Source organism: Salmo salar, chromosome 13 (genome assembly GCF_965601325.2).
Source record: "Salmo salar chromosome 13, fSalSal1, whole genome shotgun sequence".
NCBI classification, from domain to species: Eukaryota; Metazoa; Chordata; class Actinopteri; order Salmoniformes; family Salmonidae; genus Salmo; species Salmo salar.
This window is the reverse complement of record NC_138303.1, coordinates 38816130-38844041: the sequence shown is the minus strand read 5'-3', so window position 1 is coordinate 38844041 and position 27912 is coordinate 38816130. Positions and strand designations below refer to the sequence as shown.

At 42.5% G+C, this 27912-nt stretch overlaps 1 protein-coding gene and 1 long non-coding RNA gene across 2 annotated transcripts; one reads left to right on the top strand and one right to left on the bottom strand.

Moving 5' to 3' along the window:
• Window positions 1–449: 449 nt before the first annotated feature.
• Window positions 450–18166, top strand: LOC106567182 (general receptor for phosphoinositides 1-associated scaffold protein). The gene is made up of 8 exons (XM_014136193.3): window positions 450–818; window positions 3284–3336; window positions 4902–4956; window positions 13777–13879; window positions 15362–15455; window positions 16410–16476; window positions 17021–17087; window positions 17180–18166. The coding sequence occupies exons 1-8, from the start codon at window positions 615–617 to the stop codon at window positions 17710–17712; spliced, it is 1176 nt and encodes a 391-aa protein (XP_013991668.2). The 5' UTR covers window positions 450–614; the 3' UTR covers window positions 17713–18166.
• LOC123726214 (uncharacterized) lies at window positions 13913–25633 on the bottom strand. The gene is made up of 3 exons (XR_006758568.2): window positions 25507–25633; window positions 14936–15019; window positions 13913–14066 (listed from the first exon to the last, which is right to left on the bottom strand). It is a non-coding gene; the product is annotated as an uncharacterized LOC123726214 (long non-coding RNA).
• Between the last annotated feature and the right edge of the window lie 2279 nt (window positions 25634–27912).

The following is a 27912-nucleotide window of genomic DNA, read 5'->3' as shown; positions in this document are numbered from 1 at the left end:
GGTTTTGTGTGTAGTCTAGGGAAAAGGAGCCATAGTTTCAGAAATCATGTGTAAGCAATTGTCAGAAACTGTAATGCTATGCGTCTTGTATTAGACCACAATAGTAATTACTACTTATGTAGGCCTAGGTAATGACAGCCCAGCCTTCGACCACGTTTGTTCCCAACTAATCTGATAACTTTATAATTTAAACAGCTGTAGCCCATTTTAAACCGTTACTGTTTTCATTGTTAGAAACGCAGGCCTTATTGTTTAGATTTAAGAGATAGGCATGTGAGACTTTTAAATCTAGGCTATATAGGCAATGTATTTTTTTCAGGCATGTGAGACTTTTGCACAATTTGCTAATTTCTTGACCCATTGGTTTTTGAAAACGTGCACAAAGTTCCTATCGCCAAACAAAAGAAAACACAACCATCCAATTGTGTCGTGTGCATCACAGTAGGGACCGCCTTCTGTGTACTCGCAGCCTTCCCAATTTGAAGTTGTACAATGTGTATGCTGCCTGGACAGAAGCATCAGTCTGTTGGCTGCGATAGAGGAGCGGGTTATTGATATTGTGGACATTTTATTGTTTCTTTGCTTTTTTTGTTGTTGATCACAGCGCACATAATATGAAGAATATGACACTTCGAAGGCATAAAAAAGTAAACTCCTGTGGTCCAGCTAGTGGACTTTCGAGCCAGGACGATATTTACTTTCCGTCCTCAAAGTCAGACAGTTGTACAACTATGGATTTACCAACTAATTCCTCGGAGGTGTATAATTACAAGACTTTGGCTTACTCTGGTGGAACGTTGCCAAGGAACTACAGAAAGGTATGTATCCTGAGTTACAGTGATGGTAACTTTGTTACATTGTAACTTGCACTTGCTCCTTTAATTTTCGGAACTAGGAAACTCGGACATTTCCGACTTGCTAATGCGTTGAACGTGGCACGTGTTTAACTACAACTAGTTAAAAATGTCCTAGTTCCGATTTGCACAGGAACGTGGCAGAAGTAGTCGACTAAAGATATCAATGAAAGCAGAAGCGTCATGCCTATAGGTGGCACGTGCCCACTTTGGTTTGTCCTGTTTTAAAAAATATGTTTTGTTTCTCTGTAATGCTACTAGCCTGGCACCTAGACATGAAGTTGACTTCAGCTACCCCAGAAAGCTTCCCAACCTCAACTAGGTACACTCTTAGGGAGAAAATTGTGCTATTTAGAACCTGAATATGTTGTCCTCATAGGACAACCCCTTTTTGGTTCAATGTAGAACCCTTTTCACAGAAGGTTCTAAATGGAACCCAAACGGGTTCTCTTATGGGGACAGCCGAATAACCCTTATGGAACCCATTTTTGTAAGAGTGAACTAAGAAGCCATGTCAGGCTATCAATCCAGTCAGAGTAGCTAGCTTGTCTAACTGTCTTAGTTGGCATGCCTGCTGGTAAGGCTGGCAGACTTTAGAAAAGCAAGCAATTACTAAATGTACTGAATAAGACACATTCCTTTCAATCTTTTACCCAAATTTTAGCAGAGATGTAGAGAAGCATATTTAGTTTCTTTGAAAAAAGAACCACCAGTCAGTAAAGCAGATACTGTTTTACATAGAATTAAGTAAGCATTATGATTATGGCTCTAGATAGCAGGGAAAATATGTTTCATGTGTTTAAAAGAAGAAGCTAAATTCACCCCAGCCATCCTGCATGATGCCCTGAATGAAAGCACATGGCAGTGTCACTTTTAGCAACAGAGCCCAGCTTGGATACGCTCAATATTTGAAGTCTGATGTAAAGTTTGTTCATTTCTCATGGCTTCTCACAAGCACATATATTGCACACATAAAATTATGTCTGGTGTTAATTATGAGTCTGACGGCATTCATTTTGTTAGAAACAGCACTGTGAATATTTGTCTGACCCTTTTATTGTCTGAGTCCAATATGGGTGGCCTGTTGCTGTTTTACACACCAAGCATTGTTTCCTGTTTCAATATAAGCTTTGTATAAGTTGGCACACTCACTCAAGCAAGAACATAAATGGTGTTCACTTGTCACGTACTAACGCTTTCCACTTTCCTGACCACTCACACACGATGGTTCATGAGTGCCACACTCCCTCTTGATTCAGTGCAATCCAACCATTTCATAATATCTTTGCCTTTTTGAAGCACAACAGATTATGCCTTGTGATGAAATTAGCTTTGCATCAAATTTGTATTTCTAAGCATGCAGATGGAATGCACTGAGGTGGAACATGGCCTTACAGGGAACAGTGGTGGCTTTACCAGTGAATTAACATGGCCCAGCATCATAATCTGGGAATTTACTGTGATGTAGACTGGGGGGAAGCTGAAGCAGTTTTGTTTGACACAACAGCATTGGCTGTCCTAGTTCTATAGATGTACTGTATTAGGAGGCCAGCCAGAGTTATACACAGGCCTCCTTCCTACGTCTCTCACCATCATCTGGAGCCTGGGGCCACAACAGGGGAATGTGCAGGGCACCCAGCTCCTGCTCTGCACCTACCCACCCCCAGGAGTCTCTCTCTCTCTCTCTCTCTCTCTCTCTCTCTCTGTATTTGGGAATAAATGAAGTCATTGAGAGAGGCCCGGGACAATTCTGGGAGTGTTGGAAAATAAAGGAAGCAAAAAAAATGTATACCCAAAGAGGCAGAGACAAAAAATGCCCTTTCATTGGGTCAACACTTAGGATCATTGAGGTAGAACAGAGGTGAATTGATTGTAGTGTAGGCTAAATACAGTACGTTATGTAGTATAAGAGAGACTTGTAGTTTACACTAAGTAAAGTGGAGGTTGGGTCCCAATTTGGCTTGGGTTTTCCCTCAATGCAGTGATTGGGGCAAGAGGACCAAAGACTCCAGTCCACACACACATCTGGTTTGTCTACAGTCTGAGTATAACCTGTACAAATAGGGAGATATATTAGATCGTTATTGAAAAAGAAAAAAAACACACACCGTTTGGTGAATCAGCAGTCTGGGCATCACAAGACAGTAGACAGTGTAGAGCTAAATATAGGCTCAACCGGGAGCAGACAGAACCAGAAATGCGTGTCTATCTGTAATTGTTTCTTACCCGTGTTTTGGCTCCGTAGCTTAAAAACACACACTATACACACATGACATGCCTCAGGAGGACCTGATGGACAAGAAGACTGAGATGTGTACTGAACCTGGCCTACATACGTAGTTGGGAAATCCCTTTGTGTGGTTTCTGTTCTAACCCCAAAAAAACAGTTTTTGGTTGTTATAGTTAATGTCTATGTTTTCAATTCACAGAGTGGTGGGCTGCAGAAGTGGAAGCCTCTCACACAAACGCCAGAGCCACAGAGGTAAGCCCAGCAGTCATCTCACTCCTTACACAGATGTGTCCTGAAACTGATGGATCTGTCACTTTTTCACTCTTACTGTGAAAGAAGCATGTCATACACAGACTGTCAGAACAGACCCAATCAGCCTTACTAAACCCTTTCATTCATTACAGACCCAAATGATGTGTTAACTAAATTACAGTAGGCTGCTTTGAGTAATTTCAGTATTTCAGAGGCCTCTGGGTTTGATTCTTGTGAAATTTGAATGTAGTGAGTTACAGAAAGGCAGCACTACAGTAACCTTTTGTATTTGTGGTTATTACTATTTGACATTCTAATGTATTATGCATTTTTATCTAATCTATGGATGCTGTTATGATGTTAAGTGGACATTGCAGTACACACTGCCCAGTTAGACCTTTGGACATTTTTACTTTTGGTATGACGCAAAGCGGCCTTTGGAAACAAAAGAGTGCTTGTCATGTTTTGGCAAAAGCAATATCTTGTCATGCAATTTAGATAAGAACATGCAAGAGTTTTATTTGTAATTTACTGTAGCTGTACTGTAGTTATTTTCTTAGTAGTGTACTTTGTGGATGATTTATAATGCAATTTTTAATTGTTAATTCTGTAAGATATCAAATTTTCTTTGTCACATGCGTCGAATACAACCGGTGTAAACTTTACAGTGAAATGTTTACTTACGAGCCCTTTTTTATCATCACTTCCTAAAAGAAACAACCTTTTCACTATTTCATTCAGGGGTTTTTTGCTTCAAACTTTTTGCCATTTTAGAGTTCTGTTTAACCATGAGTGTATTACACAGCTAGCTATCATGATGTTCATCATCCATGTATTTTGTGCAGAGAAAAAAAAATCCAAGGGCGTATGTCAAGGGAATTCCACGTGAAACGAAAAGGAGAGCATGGTTGATAAAGTCAATCAAAAATCTCCGTTTTAATACAATTGCAACAGGGAAACACCTCCAACACATAAGCAGAGCACATGTCTCCCAAGCCTTCTCTGAACAGGCCCTTGTATCCTAACTACATATGTTCTGTAAACGCATAACACAAGGTAGTGAATCAGACGGCCTCCCAGAATATAATAATAACCAGTGTCCTTGGAACTGGCGCCTTTAGACTGGCGCGGACACTATCAGCAGTCCATAACATTCAAGTCTAGTGACCATCAACCTTGCACAAATAAAATCATGTGTGTTACAGAAAGGAAAACTATAATACATTGTGTTAATCACTGAACTGATAATTAACTTTATTTATCTTAAATGTCCCATTACAGCAGATAAGATATTATCTGGACAGAATATCTATGGAGAGATCGTTGGAAAGCGCTCCATTGCACTCTGGCTATTTCATTATAAAGCATTTTCAGTGAGGATGAGGAACCCATGTGTTTTATGCACCAGGTGGTGATGTCACTCACCAGTCACAATTGGGTTATGGCTCAATACTGTATATCAAGCAGTCATATCCCAAAAATATTCAATACTGGATATCAAGTAATCAATCCCCATATATTCAATACTGTATATCAACTAATCATATCCACGTTTTTCATTTTAGGAAAGTTGTTGTCCTGGTGAAGGAGGAGGAGGAGGCCTTTGGATTTGAGATCCAGGTAAGCTGATAATAGACGTGGGAGGTGGAATGGTGGGGGTTATTTGTTGATTTCTGAGTATCCTTCTCCCTCACGTTCACATTAACTCAGATGAGATTGATTCCTCCAACCATGTGGATGATTTCCCAATAAATCCCATAAGATTTAGATTGGAGTGTGTATGTGTTGAACAGTCATCAGCATATCGATCAGATACACTACATGACCAAAAGTATGTGGACGCCTGCTCATCAAACATCTCATTCCAAAATCATGGGCATTAATATGGAGTTGCCCCTCCCCCGCCTGTTTGCTGCTACAACAGCCTCCACTCTTCTGGGAAGGCTTTCCACTAGATGTTGGTACATTGCAGCTACTCTTCCTGAGGTCCACACAGAACATGAAACATGACATAATACAGAACATTAATCGACAACAGCTCAAGGACAGAACTACATAAATAATGTTTTTTTTTTTTAACAGAAGGCACACGTAGCCTACATATCATTACATACACACAAACTATGTAGGTCAAACAAGAGAGAGGCGTTGTGCCGTGAGGTGTTGCTTTATCTGTTTTTTGAAACAGAGTTCCATGCAATAATGGCTCTGTATAATACTGTTCACTTTCTTGAATTTGTTCTGGATTTGGGGACTGTGAAAAGACGTCTGGTGGGGTGTGTGTGTCAGACCTGTGTGTAAGTTGACTATGCATACTATTTGGGATTTTCAACACTGTTTCTTATAAAAAGAAGTGATGCAGTGTCTCTTCTCAACTCTTAACCAAGAGAGACTGGCATGCATAGTATTTATATCAGCCCTCTGACTATAATGAAGAGCAAGACGTGCCGCTCTGTTCTGTGCCAGCTGCAGTTTAACTAGGTCTTTCCATGCAGCTCTCGACCACACAACTGGACAGTAATCAAGATGAGACAAAACTAGATCCTGCAGGACTTGCTTTCTGGGGTGCGGTGTCAAAAAAGCAGAGCATCTCTTTATTACAGACAGACCTCTCCCCATCTTACCAACCATTGAATCTAAATTATATGTTTTGACCATGGAAGTTTACAATCTAAGGTAACGCCAAGTAATTTAGTCTTCTCAACTTGTTCAACAGCCATACCATTACTAGATTCAGCTAATGTCTAGAACTTAGGGAATGATTTGTACCAAATAGAATGCTCTTAGTTTTATATATGTTTAGGACCAGTTTATTGCTGGCCACCCATTCCAAAACAGACTGCAACTCTAAGGGTTTCAGTGACTTCATTATCTGTGGTTGCTGACGTGTATATGGTTGAATCATCAGCATACATGGACACGCATGCTTTGTTTAATGTCAGTGTCAGGTCATCGGTAAAAATAGAAAAGAGTAGATGGCCTAGAGAGCTACCCTGCGGTACACCACACTTTACATGTTTGACATTAGAGAAGCTTCCAGTAAAGAAAACCCTTTGAGTTATATTAGATAGATAGCTCTGAATTTACAATATGGCAAGGTTGAAAAGCCATAAAACATACATTTTATGGTTATGGTCAAAATAATATCAAAGGCTGCACTGAAATCTAACAGTACAGCTCCCACAATCTTCTTATTATCAATTTCTTCCAACCAATCATCAGTAATTTGTGTGAGTGCAGTACATGTTTAGTGACCTTTTCTATAAGCTTGCTGAAAATCTTTTGTAAATTTGTTTACAGAGAAAAAGCATTATATTTGGTCAAACACAACAGTTTCCTTAGAGCTGGCAGCAAGTTTATACTGTGGGGGAAAAAAGTATTTGATCCCCTGCTGATTTTGTACGTTTGCCCACTTACAAAGAAATGATCAGTCTATAATTTTAATGGTAGGTTTATTTGAACAGTGAGAGACAGAATAGCAACAACAAAATCCAGAAAAATGCATGTCAAATGTTATAAAATGATTTGCATTTTAATGAGGGAAATAAGTATTTGACCCCTCTGCTAAACATGACTTAGTACTTGGTGGCAAAACCCTTGTTGGCAATCACAGAGGTCAGACGTTTCTTGTAGTTGGCCACCAGGTTTGCATACATCTCAGGAGGGATTTTGTCCCACTCCTCTTTGCAGATCTTCTCCAAGTCATTAAGGTTTCGAGGCTGACGTTTGGCAACTCGAACCTTCAGCTCCCTTGGCCGTGTGTTTTGGGTCATTGTCATGCTGGAATACCCATCCACGACCCATTTTCAATGCCCTGGCTGGGGAAGGAGGTTTTCACCCAAGATTTGACAGTACATGGCCCTATCAAATGATGCGGTGAAGTTGTCCTGTCCCCTTAGCAAAAACAACACCCCCAAAGCATAATGTTTCCACCTCCATGTTTGACGGTGGAGATGGTGTTCTTGGGGTCGTAGGCAGCATTCCTCCTCCTCCAAACACGGCGAGTTGAGTTGATGCCAAAGAGATCCATTTTGGTCTCATCTGACCACAACACTTTCACCAGTTGTCCTCTGAATCATTCAGATGTTCATTGGCAAACTTCAGACGGGCATGTATATGTATTCTTGAGCAGGGGGACCTTGCGGGCGCTGCAGGATTTCAGTCCTTCACGGCGTAGTGTGTTACCAATTGTTTTCTTGGTGACTATGGTCCCAGCTGCCTTGAGATCATTGACAAGATCCTCCCGTGTAGTTCTGGGCTGATTCCTCACCATTCTCATGATCATTGCAACCCCACGAGGTGAGATCTTGCATGGAGCCCCAGGCCGAGGGATATTGACAGTTCTTTTGCGTTTCTTCCATTTGCGAATAATCACACCAAATGTTGTCACCTTTTCACCAAGCTGCTTGGCGATGGTCTTGTAGCCCATTCCAGCCTTGTGTAGGTCTACAATCTTGTCCCTGACATCCTTGGAGAGCTCTTTGGTCTTGGCCATGGTGGAGAGTTTGGAATCTGATTGATTGCTTCTGTGGACAGGTGTCTTTTTTACAGGTAACAAGCTGCGGTTAGGAGCACTCCCTTTAAGAGTGTGTTCCTAATCTCAGCTCGTTACCTGTATAAAAGACACCTGGGAGCCAGAAATCTTTCTGATTGAGAGGGGGTCAAATACTTATTTTCCTCATTAAAATGCAAATCAACTTAACATTTTTGACATGCGTTTTTCTCTATTTTTGTTGTTATTCTGTCTCTCACTGTTCAAATAAACCTACCATTAAAATTATAGACTGATCCTTTCTTTATCAGTGGGCAAATGTACAAAATCAGCAGGGGATCAAATACTTTTTCCCCCCACTGTAGGTCTGCTGTTAGAACCAGTAAAGGCTGCTTTACCACTCTTTGGTAGCGGGCTTACCTTGGCTTCCCTCCAGGCCTGAGGACAGACTTTCCTCTAGGCTCAGATTAAAAATATGACAGATAGGAGTGGCTATAGAGAATGTGTATATATATATTTTTTATTTATATTTATGTCTATCTATCTATATCACACACACACACACACACACACACACACACACACCCTCACACAGCAACCCCTCCCCCATAATAATTTCTGTCTCTTCTATAGATGGCACCTGGGCCTGTCACCTGGGTTTTCCAGTCCTGTGGTCGCGCTCCACATCAATCTTCCTGTGGTCCATCTCCAATTTCTCAGAGATCATTTCCTTCACTTTGTCCTCAGACTCCGTCCAGGTCTCGTGTGGAGATTCTGCAATTCCATCCACAACCGTGTTATTCCGCCTTGATTGTCCCTCAAGATAATCAGATTTATCCATCATTGTTATCATGGATTCACACACAGAACTAATGTCCTCTCTCAATGACTTACGGATTGCTGTCATCTTTCCATTCTCCTGTTTCAACTCATCGAGCTGACACTGGGAGAACTGCAAGCTGTTCATGTCCTGGACCTCTCTGGTCAGGTCATCCATTCTTTTATTAGTTGAATCAATCAGTTTTTGGACAAAACACTTGAAGCCATTTTCTTGTTGTTGTAACAACTGCTTGTAGAACTCTATTTGTTTATTTCAAAGATCCTTCACCTGTGATAGACACCACTGACCTCAACGGTATTCCCGCTGGCTTTGGTCTTTGTCGTGGTAGCTAACAACGTAGGTTACGCTGTTACTCTTCGCAGTTCCAGACGGCAGGTCACAGGGAAGATTTAAAACCATAAACAGCAGGGATCTAGACAGCCACAAACCCGCGACAATCTGCAGTCCCAGCCACAATGGCTAACCGTGTCGAGGGATGCGTTCAAGCCCTCAAGAAACCCAGTTAGCTTGATAGGCAGCTAGCTAGCAGCTAGGCTAGCTGCTACTCCAAATAGCTCCTCAGACAGAGAGTAGCAGGCCCAGCAACTGATGCCAAGTGCATCCAAACTAAAAAGTTAACTAGCTACTAAGAAACTTTCCAATACACTTTCAAAACAACAAACTTTTCCACAACAACCAACCGAGCTCTCCCTCGTTCCACGTTCAACAGGAAGTGCTTCCACTCAGCCACAAGGGCATTAGAGAGGTCGGGCACTGATGTTGGCCGATTAAGCCTGGCTCGCAGTCGGTGTTCCAATTCATCCCAAAGGTGTTGGGTGGGGTTGAGATCAGGGCTTTGTGCAGGCCAGTCAAGTTCTTTCTCACCGATCTCGGCAAACCATTTCTGTATAGACCTCGCTTTGTGCACGGGGGCATTGTCATGCTGAAACAGGAAAGGGCCTTCCCCAAACTGTTGCCACAAAGTCGGAAGCACAGAATCCTCTAGAATGTCATTGTATACTGTAGTGTTAAGATTTCCCTTCACTGGAACTAAGGGGTCTGGCCCAAACCATGAAAAACAGCCCCAGACCATTATTCCTTCTCCACCAAACTATACATTCGGGCAGGTATCGTTCTCCTGGCATCTGCTAAACCCAGATTTGTCAGTTGGACTGCCAGATGGTGAAGCGTGATTCATCACTCCAGGGAACGCGTTTCCGCTGCTCCAGAGTCAAATGGCGGCGAGCTTTACACCACTCCGGCCGACGCTTGGCATTGCGCATGGTGATCTTAGGCTTGTGTGCGGCTGCTCGGCCATGGAAACCCATTTCATGTGCTGCCGTTGCTTCCAGAGGCAGTTTGGAACTTGCTAGTGAGTGTTGCAGCCGAAGGTAGATGATTTTTACCTGCTTCAGCCTCGGCAGTCCCATTCTATGCGCTTGTGTGGCCTACCACTCCGTGACTGAGCCGTTGTTGCTTCTAGACATTTTCACTTCACAATAGCATCACCTATAGTTGACCAGAGCAGAAATTTGACGAACTGACTTGTTGGAAAGGTTGCATCTTATGACAGTGCCATTTTGAACGTCACTGAGCTCTTCAGTACAGGCCATTCTACTGCCAATGTTTGTCTATGGAGATTGCATGGCTGTGTGTTTGATTTTATACACCTGTCAGCAATGGGTGTGGCTGAAGTAGCCTAAATCAATTCATTTCAAGGGGTGTCCACATACTTTAATGTATATTTAGTGTACTTTGAAGAAATTTATCCCTGAACCTCATTATATCTCAATATAAGGCTCTGATGTATCCCATCCCATGACTGGAGACAAGGAGGTGATTTTCTAGTTGTTTTCTCGCGGGTCTATTTTCAAAGCGGCATGGTTTTGTAAAATCTTCTCTCACACTCCTGCGTGTCGTGTCAGACCTACTATATTTCAATCCCTCTAGCACTGTAAACACTCGACTTCTGCACACAAGCCCCCATTATCTTTCAGAGCGCCCTCCTCTCTGTCCCTGCAGCGATTCCTTACAGTGCACCACTTGTTGTCAGCCTCACCTCTAAAGAGAAGATGCCGGCCAATTTAAGGGCCGTGAAAGTCCGGCTAATGTAAGGGCCGTGAAAATCATCATTACCAAAGTACTGCTCTAGGTTCATAACACTGCCTTGTTTTGCTTATAATTATTCCAGATAGATGGTTAAATTTAGGGTTCGGATGGAGGTCCCTCCTTTCCTGCCAAGCCCTGTTCTTTAGGAAGTGAGGTCAAAGCCCAGAGATGGTAGAGATGGATGGCATTAGGATCCTGTGCTTTTTCCATCATGTCGCTGGACTTCACCAGTTCTAAGAGTGCTAAGAGGATAATGTCAGTATCAACTATGTACTGTAAATGCGTAGTTGGATTGGGATTTGCATGTTCTGTTTCTATGGAAGGCCTCTGGGTCTGGGAAGGAAGGAAGCCTGCGTTGAGAGATATGGAGAAGTCAACTGTACAGACATGTCAAAACAAGGGAGAATGCTCACAGATTATTTCACGTAGATGAGCATCACACTTGAGTTTGTCTAGTTTTCCTTTGTTTGTACAGTGCCTTCGGGAAGAATTCAGACCCCTTGACCTTTTCCACATTTTGTTACGTTACAGCTTTATTCTAAAATGGATAAAGTAACCCCCCCCCCCCCCCCCCCCATCAATCTACGCTCAATACCCCATGATGACAAAGCAAAAACTGTTTTTTAGAAATGTTTGCAACAAAAAAAACCGGATATAACATTTACATAAGTATTCAGAACCTTTACTCAGTACTTTGTTGAAGCACATTTTGCAGTGATTAGAGCTTTGAGTCTTCTTGGGTATGATGCTACAAGCTTGTCACACCTGTATTTGGGGAGTTTCTCCCATTCTTCTTTGCAGATCCTCTCAACCTGTGTCAGGTTGGATGGGGAGCGTTGCTGGACAGCTATTTTCAGGTCTCTCCAGAGATGTTCATGTCCGGGCTCTGGCTGGGACACTCAAGGACATTCAGAGACTTGTTGCAAAGCTACTCCTTAGTTGTCTTGGCTGTGTGCTTAGGGTCGTTGTCCTGTTGGAAGGTGAACCTTCGCCCCTGTCTGAGGTCCTGAGCACTCTGGAGCATGTTTTCATCAAGGATCTCTCTCTACTTTGCTCAATTCATCTCCCAGTCCCTGCTGCTGAAAAACATCTACACAGCTTAATGCTGCCACCACCATGCTTCTACGTAGGGATGGTGCCAGGTTTCCTCCAGATGTGACGCTTGGCATTCAGGCCAGAGTTAACTCTTGATTTCATCAGACCAGAGAATCTTGTTTCTCATGGTCTGAGAGTCCTTTAGGTGCCTTTTGGCAAATTCCAAGCAGACTGTCATGTGCCTTTTACTGATGTGCGGCTTTCGTCTGGCCACTTTACCATAAAGGCCTGTTGGTGAAGTGCTGCAGAGATGGTTGTCCTTCTGGAAGGTTCTCCCATCTCCACAGAAGAACTCTAGAGCTCTGTCAGAGTTACCATTGGGTTCTTGGTCACCTCCCTGCTCCAAGGCCCTTGTCACCCGATTGCTCAGTTTGGCCGGGCGGCTAGCTCTAGAAAGAGTCTTGGTGCTTCCAAACTTCTTCCATTTAAGAATTATGGAGGCCACTGTGTTCTTGGGGACCTTCAATGCTGCAGAAAAGTTTTGGTACCCTTCCCCAGATCTGTGCCTCGACACAATCATGTCTCTGAGCTCTACGGACAATTCCTTCGACCTCCTGGCTTGGTTTTTGCTCTGACATGCACTCTCAACTGTGGGACCTTGTATAGACAGCTGTGTGCCTTTCCAAATAATGTTCAATCAATTGAATGTACCACATGTGAACTCTAATCAAGTTGTAGAAACATCTCAAGGATGATCAATGGAAACAGAATGCACCTGAGCTCAATTTCGAGTCTCAAAGCAAAGGGTCTGAATACTTGTGTAAATAAGATTTCTGTTTTTTTTTTATCTAAAAACCTGTTTTCGCTTTGTCATTATGGGGTATTGTGTGTAGATTTGATGAGAATGTTTTTATTGAATCCATTTTAGAATAAGGCTGTAACGTAACAAAATGTAGGAAAAAGTCAAGGGGTCTGAATACTTTCTGAATGCACTGTAGATAGCTGGTTTTACACCTGCGTAGGTCGCATTTGACATTATTTACTGACTATGGAATTGCCCATTATTTTGTCTGTCACTTAATGTCTCAACAGACAAGCATGTCAAGGGAAAGCCTGAGTTCAAACATCACCTCAGGATAACGCTGTTGGACGGCAGTTGAATTATGCGATTATTTTGGCAAGACAACTTAGGGGAAGTCTGGCTGTGGTTGTTTTGTCACATTTGCCTTCAAGATAGAAACTGTGGTGTGAATCAAGGAAGGAAGATCGTCAACAAGATGTGTGGAAAATGTTTGCGTGTCAATTACACTGTTGGTTTACCTTTATTTTTCTGCAGTATGATGACACAGAATAAAATGTTTTTTAATGTCACTGGTAAATCATAAGATAATATGTCTGATTGTTCTAACCAAATGTGTTGATGAAGGTCCTGGCTCATGAAGAGACTGCTTTTAATATCCTTTTTATGACAGATGTTGATAGAGAGCTGTATTAGTTTCGACTAACCACGCAAGGGAAATTTAAGCTTATTTTTTGGCATATAAATTGATATGTCTGTCTTCTGCCTATCGGTTTCGAAGTTGTCTGTCTTGCAGTTTCGTCAGCCAATGTTATCTAATCTGTTGTGTAGCGCATGGTTTGTCTGACGGTCCTCACCAGAGTCAGGCCTTCAGATGCAGACTACAATCTCAGGAGCACATAGTTTAATATCACAAATATTCAACAATACTGTTGGAGACGTGCTAGGCTTCCCTGTACCATGAACTGTCTTCAAGGTTTCAAATGCCTTTCTATCTGTTACACAGCAAAGCCTAGAGTTTTAGGTATAGACCTTTTGGCATTTGTGAAGGGAAATTACCAATGATTTTGAACATGACGAAAGAACATATCCCTGCATCTAATTGTTCCTAAGAATACATTTATTTGAATGAAAAGCTGTCAACCCAAAATTCAAATTGTAACTCATTATTCCACCTTCTTTCAGACATATGGGCTGCACCACCAGGACCAGAACTCTGTGGAGATGTGCACATTTGTGTGCAAGGTTCATGACGACAGCCCCGCTCAACAAGCCGGACTCAAAGTCGGTAAGTGAAACTGAAAAACCCTGTTCAATAGGGATTCTTTTATTTTTTACAGTATTTAACAGCATTCGACACATACAGTACATGACCTGCCTTTACTGAATATAGACCTCAGGCGAAGAAGGGAGGACAGGTGTTTTTGATAGGAACCCGCCCCTTTCTTGTTTGCCAGCCAGGACGCTAGTAGTCCCTAAGTAAACGCAAGCACAAATGCATTAGGGAAGTACAAATATTAGTGTGCCTGCTCATTTTACAGTCAACAAACACTAAAGGGAGAGATTCATTTAACAAACACCATATGAGTCAACTCCCTCGTCTCCGTTGCCACCTTGCCGGGGACAATACCTCTGTCAAGCACATACAATAACTCGGCCATGTCTATTTTAATAATGGTTTTTTTTGTGTGTGTATTTCAAAAATGGCATTCTTGAATAGACATGCTCTATTTTTTTCGTGTCTGAATCATCATACCATCCATTTGATTAGAAACAATAGGGGAAGTGAACGAAGAAATTGTATATTCTCACATTTAATTTCTCTAAACCTTATACCACAGTACACGTGTCTGTTAATCTCAGAGAGAATGTGCTAGAGGCAGGGCTACATCCTGCCCTTCACACTACACATCACATCAGACATGCAAGTGTCAGTTTCACTTCCTACATTCCCTACATGCCTTGTTTATTGTTCCCTCCTTGTGTTTTTCTCTAAACTGAACCATTAGGACTTTATCAGTTGTGGCTGCTTTGTGTGACGTGCTGTTGTCTGTGTCCGATAATGTTTGTACCATGTTTTGTGCTGCTGCCATGTTGTGTTGCTACCATGCTGTGTTGTCATGTGTTGCTGCCTTGCTATGTTGTTGTCTTAGGTCTCTTTATGTAGTGTTGTCTCTTTTGTTGTGATGGGTGTTTTTGTCCTATATTTATATTGTATTTATGTTTAATTTTGAATCCCCGTCCCCACATGAGGCCTTTTGGTAGGCCGTCATTGTAAATAAGAATTTGTTCTTAACTGACTTGCCTGGATAAATAAAGATTTACATTAAAAAAATTATCTCACTGGGGAGAAAAGGGTGTGGTTCACCAGAGGGGAAAAGGCATTGTGTTTCAGCCTGCCACTCCAACCAGGTCGAGTCAGATCCATCTGAAATCAATCAAAAAAATCATTGAATACACTTTCCATAGTTTGACAATAACAGATGGAGTAACACAAATCCTTGATCAATATTTTTCAGGCTGTCTTATCAGGAAAAGTGGGTAACCAAGTCGCCTGCCATGACCACACAGCCAGGGTTTAGACTAGAGCGCCTGTATCACACATGGGCTGCAGGAGCACCAGCCAACCAAGTGCTTCTTATTGCTCTACAAACCACAGACGCTAGTGGGATCAAACTAGTCTCCGTAGAACCACAGCCGTGATAAAGCCACACTGGAATTAACTGGGTCCGTTGCCGTTTGGTTAACATGCATCTTGTTTTGTCCACAGGGGACACCATCGGTAGCGTGAACGAGACCACTGTGGACGGATTTCAACACAAGGAGATTGTTCAGCTAATCAGGGCCTCTGGGAACTCCATTAAGTAAGCAGATCAGATCTCAATGGTAAAGGGAACTGGCGAGGGGATTGGGGACTGGTTGTAGATGGTTGCAGAACTTAAATGCTCCACTTTGTATAGGCCCTAGTCAAATCGGTTCAACGCTTTCTAATGTCGTTTTCGTACGGATACATCTTGAGTCTTCCTTCTTGCGCAATGTTGCAGTCCAAAGTACAAAATCACACAGAATCGATAATGTGGTCTCGCTGTTGAATGGGAATACTCATTCATGGCTGACTCTCTAAATCTAGTCTAGTGGTTCCTGAAATTATATTCTGGAGAAAGATAATATCTTTAAAGTGATTACCATACAATGAATGTGACATGGATGTACTCTAAACCGTTCTGTTCATGTTTGCACACCAAAGTTGCCTAGAATCAAGCCATATACTGTTTTTAATATGCAGAATGAACTTGCTCCGTGTTACATTGGAACCGCACTCTCACTCTCTCTGTCTGCTTGTAAAAGATAAAAGGCCTATTAGAATCGAGACCCATTTTTATAAACTCCAAAGGCAACTGATTAAGCGGTGGAGGTAACCACATGAGAGGCCCAGCTCATGCCTCTTGTCTAACTATAGACTTCATCAAATGATTCTCGCCTCTAGTGAACATATCGGCCTGCTGAACCATTAACAGAGAGCTTGTATCAGCCCAGTAAAAACAACAAACCCCCCTCAGATGTGCACCTGTTGCTGCAGTCGAGTGGGTGCCTTGAAACGTGATACCATCCTGAAGCTTTCCCCCCTACTTGTAAACTGTTGAGCTGAGACTCTAGCAGGTTAGGGTCTCCTCTATAAGGGCCTTTACATGGCTACTTCTGAAGTTCCTCTCTATTCTTAATTGGGCCCAGAGTATGCTATGAATCCTTACTCTTCTTTTGTGTGGCTCTCTGGCCTTCCTGTGTCTGAATTAACATTACTCTGTCTTTTACTATAGGCTGGAAACGGTGTACAGCGACTCCATTCGAAAAGCAGAACTGGAGGCAAGGCTTCAGTATCTAAAGGTGAATCTCTCTCCCCCCCCTCTTCCCCTATGTAGCAAACCTCTGGTTCTGCTTGCTTCTACAGTTCAACAGAAATTGAGTATTCAGTGTGGTGTGTGACAATAGGAGTTGACTATAGAGCACAAACAGATCTGGGACCAGGCTAGTGTGTGACTGGGATCAGTCTAACAGTGTAGTGAAAAGCCTATAGCCAGCAGACAGAAAAAGCAGCTCTCTCACCATGCAGCATGTTAGATTTAAACCAATCCCTTTCCCACCTGTTTTTCCCTCTGCTCCCACCTGTTTCATGATTAGCGGCTGCAACGCCCTTCAGCATGCTTACAGAAGGCTGTGAGAGCACAGTGAATGAAAGTAGACACATACTTTTACATGCTTATGTTACACTTGGCTGGTAAAAAGGACCTTTTTTAGTGTCTGAAGACAAGTGGCTTTTCTCAAGATGACGGCTGCTGTCCCCAAGCTCATCCATCAGGCTCACCGTTGGAAATCACACAATGTCACCTTTTTGACTGCTTTCTAATATTGCTGTGTTTTCTTTTATCAGCAAACCCTACATGAGAAATGGGATGAATACAGATCTTTGATGATGCAAGAGCAGAGGCTGGTTCATGGTAATTCGTTTATGTTGATATATTTGATCTCAGGTCAATTTAAATTACAAGTCATTTCAAGATGTGTAATGCTCTTTCCCTGTGTCCTCCAGGGATAGTGATGAGTGATGCTGCTATCTATGAGTCCCTGGAGTCTGCGGGGGTATACGGTAGTCTGGGCGCACCGAGCCCGGCCGCCCTGCGTGCCCTCCGCTGCACCGGCAGCACCAGCAGCAGCGCCAGTCACCTGAGTGTCACCACAGAGGAGGACCCACTCTACCAGACCTGTCTGTACCAGGGGCAGGGCGACCGCCTCAACGACGCAAACGGTGACCTCACCAGAACCACCAGCAGCACAGAGAAAGAAAAACGGGAACAGGAGAAGCCTCCCCAGGGTAAGCAGAGAATGATCCGTCCCACCAGCGAGCTCTTCACCTCGGCCAAGGCTTACCTGACCCGCAGCGCCAGCACACGCAGCTACCTGAGGGGCTCCAACAACAACTCTTCGTCAGCACCAGGGGAGAAAGCGCAATCGGGAGGGTTTAGCTCGCTACAGAGGAAACCCAAACAGAAGAGCTTCCGCCAACGCCTCAAGTTCATCCCTGGACTGAACAGAGCCATGGAGGAGGAGGAGAGCAAGCTCTGAGGACTAAACACCCAAAGAACTGGAGACTCTTTCTGACCCAAAGACTTAACATTCCCTCTGACTTGCTAAAACTAACAACCAACAACCAAAGATTTCAAATAGTGCCAAATCTATCCAGTCATACATTTGTACTTGTTAATGATACATTTGGTCCAGTAGAACCAATGGTTCTTTGAGTTTTGAAGCACACTCAATTTTCAGGAGAGGATTTGACATCTGTACCATGGTTACTGGTTTTATATTTCATAAGTTATTTATTTATTTTTGACTTGTAAGACCTATGTACAGAATGATTTTTTTTAATTTTTTTTGTCATCATGACAGTTGAAAACAAATGCCTCATTACATGAGACTTTTTTTTATAAGAGACACATTTGTTTACTGCCTTTTTGTACCAGATTGATCTTGTGTTCTTTGCCAAAAATATCTACAAATAAATGTGGCATTTTGATTAGCTTTGCTTGTTTTTTTGTTCTTTTTTTAATCTAGTATGTATGAAGACTTTGTTTCCTGGAGTACATTGACTGTCTATTCCACAGCTGATCTAAGAGGTTGTAGCTGACCCAGCACATTAACATAATACACCATTTATAAGCAAAAACACCAGATGTTTCACTCTAGACAGTGAAGCAGTCACACAATAATAGTGAAAAGATACTTGTAATATCTATCCCCTTCATGTGCTTTCATAACCCTTTTGGCCCTTTAAAAAATGTTATGGCCTCAAGGGTGGGGATGAGGGTTTTGGTGGTTGGACATTCTTCCGATTTTCAAGCTGTGATTGTCGGAGAGGCATAATCCAGAAAGGAGACCGTTTGTATTTGGTCTGACAGTCATTTCGTTGTCGGGAGAACGCTGCGGAATGTGCTGAGAAAAGAATGGCCCAACATTCCAAAACCCGGCTGCCCTCCTTTTCAATTCTTGCAGACAAATGGTGAGTGCTCTTGGTTCCATGAACACTACATTCCCATGGTTTGTTGAATGCTCAGATGGTCAGGCCGAGGGGGTTAAAGGGGAGGGTCACAGTTGACCTAAGAGGTCACGGATGGTCCCTCTCCTTTTGCGCCCTAATCCCTTTGTCCTCTGCTCACTCATTTACAATTGTGTGAAGAGGGGCTGTGGAGACTGATGGCATTTAGACATGTTTCAGACATTCATAGCCAGGACCACTTAAGTCCCTGGCCCTTTTGTTGTTTTAAGCGGAGGAGGAGGGAGGGGTGAATGAATGGAAAGCTGATGTGAGAGGGATTATTATGCAAGTTTGTGGCTTGTGGCCCTAAAAATGTTAGAGAACGAATGGGCCCTTTCTTTCACTACAGTCTGACTGCATAACGAGCAGGGAATTAGACAGGACGATGACGACCCAAACAGAATGGATGTGTGAATGGGGCATTTAGAAAAAAGCTGCCAAAACGGGTGGTGCTGGGCAATTAACACAGTGGGAGGTGAGACTGGGGGGCTGCTCTGCCCCCCACTGTTAATACACTGCTGTTGATTTAAGCCAGAGTGCTGTATTTGTTGTGTGTGTACAAGGGGATGGATGTCCGGGGTGTACTGTTAGGACATGAACCATGAGAAGTGGACATGTCTGCTGATTCAGTGTTGTGCGTTAAAATACCTTTCAGGCTAGCTATATGACCCCACCAGTTTGAGGGATGGGTGTCATATGTGACAATACCATTGTCACAGTGTCACAATAACAGGGCTTAAAAATATATATACCCACAAAACAATCTTCCATGGATGAGTTTGCTGAAAGAGTAAGCCTGTGAGAGTAATCAATCATCTTTTTATTTTAAGTAACCCTCTGTTTTCTCATATGAAGGCTTTAAACCTGTTCACCAGGAGTGGAGATCTCTTTTCACCCATATATACCTCTCCAAAACAGCTGACTCACTGTTGCGCTGACGTCTGGCGATTCAAGTTTCCATTCTATAATCCTACTAGGGTGTCTTGGAACAACAGCGGTCATTTTGTCAACTGGTGTATAAATTCTTATCTAGTCAAATGTGGATTATTACTGTAAAGCTGTTTAGTGTCTGTACTGCATCCATACTGAACAAGCCTTGAATAGAGAGAGCAAAGGTTACGAGCATCAAAGCCCACATGGTGTGCTGGGGTCATGCTGTGCAAATTGTTACTGTTGTTGAGTCTTGAAACATGTCTGAATTTTTCCGCTTTTGGGACCCATCAATGCAGACAGCGGTGGGGTTATGGTGGCTGGGGGTCGTCATCGTGAACCTTTCCCTGATAAAAATAGAATGCTCAGACGAGGAAGTGAGAGCTGGTCTACGACACAGTAACGACACTGTGGTTAGTGTAGGTGTCTGGCATGTTGGAGCTCTGTGGTGTTGCTTGTCTCTGGAGGAAGAGTTAAGAGATCTGTTGGGTAGGCTGTCTACGCACGCAGGATGTGGGTGACGATTGTGAAAAAGAGTTTTGCTCATAATATCTCACTCCATACTGGTGGACTTACTGGATTCCCCTGTTTTCTTTGGTTGGTGTGTGTGTCAGTGGTGGGTGGAACAGGGGGTAGGATAGGAATACAAACAGACGACAAGTGCATGGCTTGATGGGACACTTGTGCTTCTTCCCTAACAACTAGACAAGTGGCGTATACAAAGAGAGGAATCAGGGGAGGGCCCAAAACTGTTGATTGCCCTACTTAACTCAAATGGCCAGGCTCAAACCACTGGGCACACCATGTCATTTCAATGAGGATAATCGGTAACATTTGGTTGAGATGTAGATTAATGAGATAACAACCTACTGTATATTCACCCAGTCTAAAAGACAGCCAAAAGTTAGTTGAATTCCCAATGTGTTATCACTATGCTTTTAACCATCTACAAGCACCACCAAATTCCCATGGAAAAACAATGTCTGATTTTTGGTTTAGTTGTCACCCAAATGTCTATCACTGCGCTTTCAACCATTTAAAAGCACAGCAAAATTCAAATGGCAATACAATGTCAGATATGTTGTTTATTTATACAACAGATTGTGTTATCACTGTGCTTCATCTAATAGCAGAACCAAGTGGCCTGGATTGCAATTGAGATTAGATTAAAAGTACATGGTGCAAGTGATCTTTTCAACATGTCCCTGATTAAGTCTGTAATACCAACATGTTTCAAGCAGACCACCATAGTCCCTGTGCCCAAGAACACAAAGGCAACCTGCCTAAATGACTACAGACCTGTAGCACTCACGTCCGTAGCCATGAAGTTCTTTGAAAGGTTGGTCATGGCTCACATCAACACCATTTTCCCAGAAACACTAGACCAACTCCAATTTGCATACCGCCCAAACAGATCCACAGATGATGCCGTCTCTATTGCACTCCACACTGCCCTTTCCCACCTGGACAAAAGGAACACCTATGCGAGAATGCTATTCATTGACTACAGCTCAGCGTTCAACACCATAGTACCCTCAAAGCTCATCACTAAGCTAAGGATCCTGGGACTAAACACCTCCCTCTGCAACTGGGTCCTGGACTTCCTGACGGGCCACCCCCAGGTGGTAGGTAGCAGGTAGGTAGCAACACATCTGCCACGCTGATCCTCAACACTGGAGCCCCCCAAGGGGGTGTGCTCAGTCAACTCCTGTACTCCCTGTTCACCCACGACTGCATGGCCAGGCACGACTCCAACACCATCATTAAGTTTGCAGACGACACAACAGTGCTAGGCCTGATCATCAACAACGACGAGACAGCCTATAGGGAGGAGGTCAGAGACCTGGCCGGGTGGTGCCAGCATAACAACCTATCCCTCAACGTAACCAAGACTAAGGAGATGATTGTGGACTACAGGAAAAGGAGGACCGAGCACGTCCCCATTCTCATCGACGGGGCTGTAGTGGAGCAGGTTGAGAGCTTCAAGTTCCTTAGTGTCCACATCACCAACAAACTAGAATGGTCCAAACACACCAAGACAGTCGTGAAGAGGGCACGACAAAGCTTATTCTCCCTCAGGAAACTAAAAAGATTTGCCATGGGTCCTGAGATCCTCAAAAGGTTCTACAGCTGCAACATCGAGAGCATCCTGACAGGTTGCATCACTGCCTGGTACGGCAATTGCTCGGCCTCCGACCGCAAGGCACTACAGAGGGTAGTGCGTACGGCCCAGTACATCACTGGGGCTAAGCTGCCTGCCATCCAGGACCTCTACACCAGGCGGTGTCAGAGGAAGGCCCTAAAAATTGTCAAAGACCCCAGCCACCCCAGTCTTAGACTGTTCTCTCTACTACCGCATGGCAAGCGGTACCGGAGTACCAAGTCTAGGACAAAAAGGCTCCTCAACAGTTTTTACCCCCAAGCCATAAGACTCCTGAACAGGTAATCAAATGGCTACCCAAACTATTTGCATTGTGTGCCCCCCCAACCCCTCTTTTACACTGCTGCTACTCTCTGTTTATCATATATGCATAGTCACTTTAACTATACATTCATGTACATACTACCTCAATTGGCCCGACTAACCGGTGTCTGTATGTAGCCTCGCTACTTTTATAGTGCTACTGTTATTTTTCACTGTCTTTTTACTGTTGTTTTTATTTCTTTACTTACCTATTGTTCACCTAATACCTTTTTTGCACTATTGGTTAGAGCCTGTAAGTTAGCATTTCACTGTAAGGTCTACACCTGTTGTATTCAGCGCACGTGACAAATAAGCTTTGATTTGATTTGATCAATGGCCTTTACGATTCTGCGCAGATTATTACAGCAGTTGTGTAGATCTCCACAGACCTGTGACTGCCTATGCACACTTTATATTATTACATAAGAGATGTATAGTTACAGTAACCTCAAAATTTGGCGATGGATGTGTTACTCATTTTAAGGTTGAATGTTACATTAGTTTGTAAAACAGCGTTTAGGCTATTTAATGTATTACAAAAGTAATATTGAATTGTGTTTGCTTGGCAATGCAAACACATATCAACATTTGAAGGAAATGTATCTTCTGCTTGGATAGTTCCATCTGAGCCACTGACTTAGTCTGGCTTTAATTCCAGCTTGTCTACAAATTAATAAATAATATGTTGGATTCATGTCTCTATCTCAACCAAAAATCTAAGTTAAAGAATAGGACTAAATCAAATCAAACCTTAAATGCACTTTAAATCAATTTTGATTTGATTTAGTCCTATTCTTTAACTTAGATTTTTGGTTGACATGGAGACGTGAATCCAACCTATCAATTATTAATTTGTAGACAATGTCACACCTACTCCTGCTCCCTCCATCAGATGCTCGAAGTTGCCGGTCTACTAAACACCGGCCAGTGCAATTTTATTATGCACACCTGTTCCCCATCATTACGCACACCTGGTCATCATTTTCTCCTTGATTACTCCCTCTTTATTTAGTGGGCCACTGCCATTGAGCCCACTTTTGACTCATCAGTCCATAAAACATTCTTCCAGGAGTCTTGACGATTATTTAGGTGCTTTGTGGCAAACTTGAGTCAAGTTTTTGGATGACATGGGTCCAGTTATGTCTGTTGAAAACCAAATGCTGTGTTCCACATTAAGAACCTCATACCAGTGGTCAAGACTTCAAATCAATGAAGAGATATCCCTCTAATGGTGTGGGGGCTGTGCTTTGGCGAAGTGGGTGGGGTTATATCTTGCCTGTTTGGCCCTGTCTGGGGGTATCATCGGATGGGGCCACAGTGTCTCCTGACCCCTCCTGTCTCAGCCTCCAGTATTTATGCTGCAGTAGTTTGTGTCGGGGGGCTAGGGTCAGTCTGTTATATCTGGAGTATTTCTCCTGTCTTATCCGGTGTCCTGTGTGAATTTAGTATGCTCTCTCTAATTCTCTTTCTCTCTCTCGGAGGACCTGAGCCCTAGGACCATGCCTCGGGACTACCTGGCATGATGACTCCTTGCTGTCCCCAGTCCACCTTGCTGCTCCAGTTTCAACTGTTCTGCCTGCGGCTATGGAACCCTGACCTGTTCACCGGATGTGCTACCTGTCTCAGACCTGCTGTTTTCAACTCTCTAGAGACAGCAGGAGCGGTAGAGATTTTCTCTCAATGATCGGCTATGAAAAGCCAACTAACATTTACTCTTGAGGTGCTGACTTGTTGCACCCTCGACAACTACTGTGATTATTATTTGACCATGCTGGTCATTTATGAACATTTGAACATCTTGGCCATTATAATCTCCACCCGGCACAGCCAGAAGAGGACTGGCCACCCCTCATAGCCTGGTTCCTCTCTAGATTTATTCCTAGGTTCCGGCCTTTCTAGGGAGTTTTTCCTAGCCACCGTGCTTCTACACCTGCATTGCTTGCTGTTTGGGGTTTTAGGCTGGGTTTCTGTACAGCACTTTGAGATATCAGCTGATGTAAGAAGGGCTATATAAATACATTTGATTTGATGAAGGAACCATGAATTCTGCTCTGTATCAGAATTCTGAAGGAGAATGTAGGGGCATCCGTCCATGAGCTGACGCTGAAGTGCAGCTGGGTCATTCAGAAAGACAATGATCCAAAACACACAAGCAAGCCTACATCATCAGAATGGCTGAAAAGCAAAACATGTAAAGTTTTGGAATGTTCTAGTCAATTGACATGTGGCAGGACCTGAAACGAGCAGTGCATGCTTGAAAACCCTGAAATGTCGCTGAGTTAAAGCAGTTCTGTATGGAAGAGTGGGCAAAAATTCCTCCACAGTGATGTGATACTGTTCAAAGACTAAAGAAAGCGTTTGGTTGCAGTCATTGCAGCTACAGGTGGCACAACCAGTTATTGAGTGTAAGGGGGCAATTACTTTTTTACACAGGGGAATTGAGTGTTGCATAACTTTGTTTTTATTGAGGAAGTATTCAAATATTGTGTTATTTGTTCACTCAGTTTGCCTGTATCTAATATTAGGTTTTGGTTGAAGAGCTAACATTCAGTGTAAAAAAAAATGATCAAAAATAGAGAATCAGAAAGGGGGCAAATAACTTTTCTACTTCAAATGTTGATATTTGGTTGAGTTGAAAACCAAACACAATTCAATATCGCTAAAAATCATTACATTTCAAATCAACCAGAGCTTTAAATCCTAGGCCTATTGTGTTGTCTGTACTTTGTTTAATTCTGGGTTGAATAGAAACAATAGCTGTTGATGACATTGCAGAGGCTATATAGGCCTAGATAGTGTCATTGACGATATACAAGTGATCAAGTATGGTCTCATTTAATTTGCTCTGTTAAACCTACCCTTTGGAATGACTTCAATAGCAACAATGAATCTGTTTCATTTTTATGTGGAGATCTCTCAACAATCATTCTCATGATAGCACATTGCTAATAGTCAGTGATACATATCATAGTAAAGCTGGGCTTGGTTAAAACCCAAGATAGGACACCAAAGGATAGCTGTCTATAGTGCAATTCTCCAGTAGGAGATGCTGCCCAGTCTTTTTTAATGGTAGTGGATATAACTTTGAAGATCTGACATGGTTTTAAAGGTACAAATTCAACATATTTTATAAGGTTTGTCTATGTTGAAATTTGGTTACCATTATGACAATCCTATGGTTGAAATTTCACCATCAGTTTACTTTGATTACTTTTTTTTAATCTGATGTATTATCCATGTAGATTCCACATCACAATACGTTGACAAATTACGCTGAAACAACGTTGATTAAACCAGTTTGTGCCCAATGGGTACCTTCAGTTGTTGTCTTAAGAATTGCATTTATGTTGTCCATTGTCTATAATGCCATCCATTATACTATAGTTTGAGTATTTGGGACAAGTCACACAACATCAGACGAGGCCAGTACCTGTAGTGTAGACCCGCCCAGTATTCTTCTCGTGTGTGGCAATGTTGATCTGTGTTCTCCGCTATATGAACATCTTCCCACTCAGTCGTACAACCCGATATAGTGCCATGTCATGCTGAGGTCTAATATGTGGTAAATTGTGTTTTGACAGCATGAAATCTTGTTTTCCAGAGGAACTGATACTGCATAGCCTATTGTGTCACCCTGCAGAGGCTCACTGTGCCTGCTGCTACAGACCCCTATCCTTAACCTGCTATTCATAGTTTCCACACTGACAGGCTGGCATCAACGCTCACAGTTTATTAGACTGCTCCCTGAAACAAAGTTCACTTTGTGTGGAGAGGTGGCATTCTCGTTGTACTAAGGACGTACCAAAATATTGACCTTCATTGGAAAAACAACACTAATGGTGGATATTAACACTTTTTGTGTGCAGTGATAGACAACAAGTAATCTAAAGGCCTATCATTATCTACTTCTGTAAATTGCCCACAAATTCCACAAAAAGAGAAGAAAAGCACTGGCGAAAATGCTTGACAACAAAATGTCCTAATAAAAGTGGAACTGCGAAAATTGTAGTTCACAGAGTTCACACAGATGCACAAATAGACACACGCCATTTTCCCACACAAGTGAGTGACGTGTGAATGTGTCTCTATATAAATACTACTGCTGAACGGTTTAACAGGATGCAATGCAGTGTTCTGCTGGTCTCTCAGATTAACTTGTAGAGAAACTATAACAGCTGCAAGCTCACCCATCTGAATCCACTCTTCATGGGGGGAGAGAATGCATCTGTTCTATGTGGCAAGCTTTAACCTCATATGATGGGGTCAGAGTAAATGTTTTACTTTGATTTACCAGTACATCTAAGATTCCTTACAACAGGAAGTGTAATCGGTTTTAGATGTTGTGGTGGAGGTGCAGCTGGTGAGTGATGGGTTTCAGATTTAGTTATCGGTTTGTGAATGCGGGTTCCTCTTTCTAATAGGTTTACAATGTTTGCTCACAGAAACCGTTATGGATTCTGCCAATGTTGGCTCTTTCTCTAATCTCTCTCTGCTCTAACTCTCATTAAAGGGGTGTGAATTACCACGCCAAAAATATAATTCTATACAGAATACAAATGGGAAGTTGCAATGACTGCTTCCGACTACTCTATTTAAAAAAAATCAATGTTTAGTGTGAAGCGTTTCATTTCAGGACCACTTTTTTGAAAGTGTAGAAAAAAATGGACAACTGACAACCTTATTTGTTTTAATCTGTACTCCACTGAGTTTGCACCGGTCAAAACGTTCAACGGACGTATTTAGGTAACTCTTAGGCCATTAGTAACCAGGGAGATGTATTACATAATGCTTTTTCAACAGTTGTGAGGACAGAGTGTCTGATGTAAAATGGACACATTTCAAATGAATTTCTCTCCCTCCCATTCTGAGAATGCCCTCCTCACACACAATAGCAGGAAGTGACTCAAGGCGAATGATCTTCGTCAGAGCTGGACTCACTCTACAAGTTTGGACATTTCTAAAATGTACATGTAATTTCAAGATCCACCAATATTGTTGGTAATATTTATTACTGGATATTAGTCCAATATAGGAATCCAAAGACAATGGCCATTCAACAATATAAAGACACATTGTTATTGCAGTTATTGTGGCATTAGAGTTTCACTATGCTTTGTCCTAGCATGTCTCAACCCAGTGACAAATGGGGGACTGACACCTACGGAGATCTGAGGGACGCCTTCATGGCTGTACTTCAGCACTTCTTAAAGAGGACGTCTTTGCTGGGTTAGAAGCACAAGAAGGGAAGCGGCGACAGTAACCGTTTCCTGTCTCTAGAGAGAGGGGAAGTAGTCGGGTTCAGACTGTTCTGGAACTCAGAGCGTTCTGGGATGTTGAAGAAAAACAGTCACATTCATACTGTACAGTACAGCACACAGAGTACCAGTCAAAGGTTTGGACAAACCTACTCATTCAAGGGTTTATTTTGACTATTTTGTACATTGTAGAATAATAGTGAAGACATCAAAACGATGAAATAACACATATGGAATCATGTAGTAACCAAAAAAGTGTTAAACAAATCAAAATATATTTTATATTTGAGATTCTTCAAAGTAGCCACCCTTTGCCTTGACAGCTTTGCACACTCTTGGCATTCTCTCAACCAGCTTCATGAAGTAGTCACCTGGAAGGCATTTTAATTAACAGGTGTGCCTTGTTAAAAGTTAATTTGTGGAATTTCTTTCCTTCTTAATGCGTTTGAGTTAGTCAGATGTGTTGTGACAAGGTATGGGTGGTATACAGAAGATAGCCCTATTTGGTAAAAGACCAAGTCAATATTATGTCAAGAACATCTCAAATAAGCAAAGAGAAATAACAGTCTATCATTACTTTA

Coding starts and splice junctions, on each gene's coding strand:
- LOC106567182 (XM_014136193.3), top strand. CDS start 615: ATGAAGAATATGACACTTCGAAGGCATAAAAAAGTAAACTCCTGTGGT. Junction 13,880..15,361: donor ACAAGCCGGACTCAAAGTCG/GTAAGTGAAACT, acceptor TTTTGTCCACAG/GGGACACCATCGGTAGCGTG. Junction 17,088..17,179: donor AGAGCAGAGGCTGGTTCATG/GTAATTCGTTTA, acceptor TGTGTCCTCCAG/GGATAGTGATGAGTGATGCT.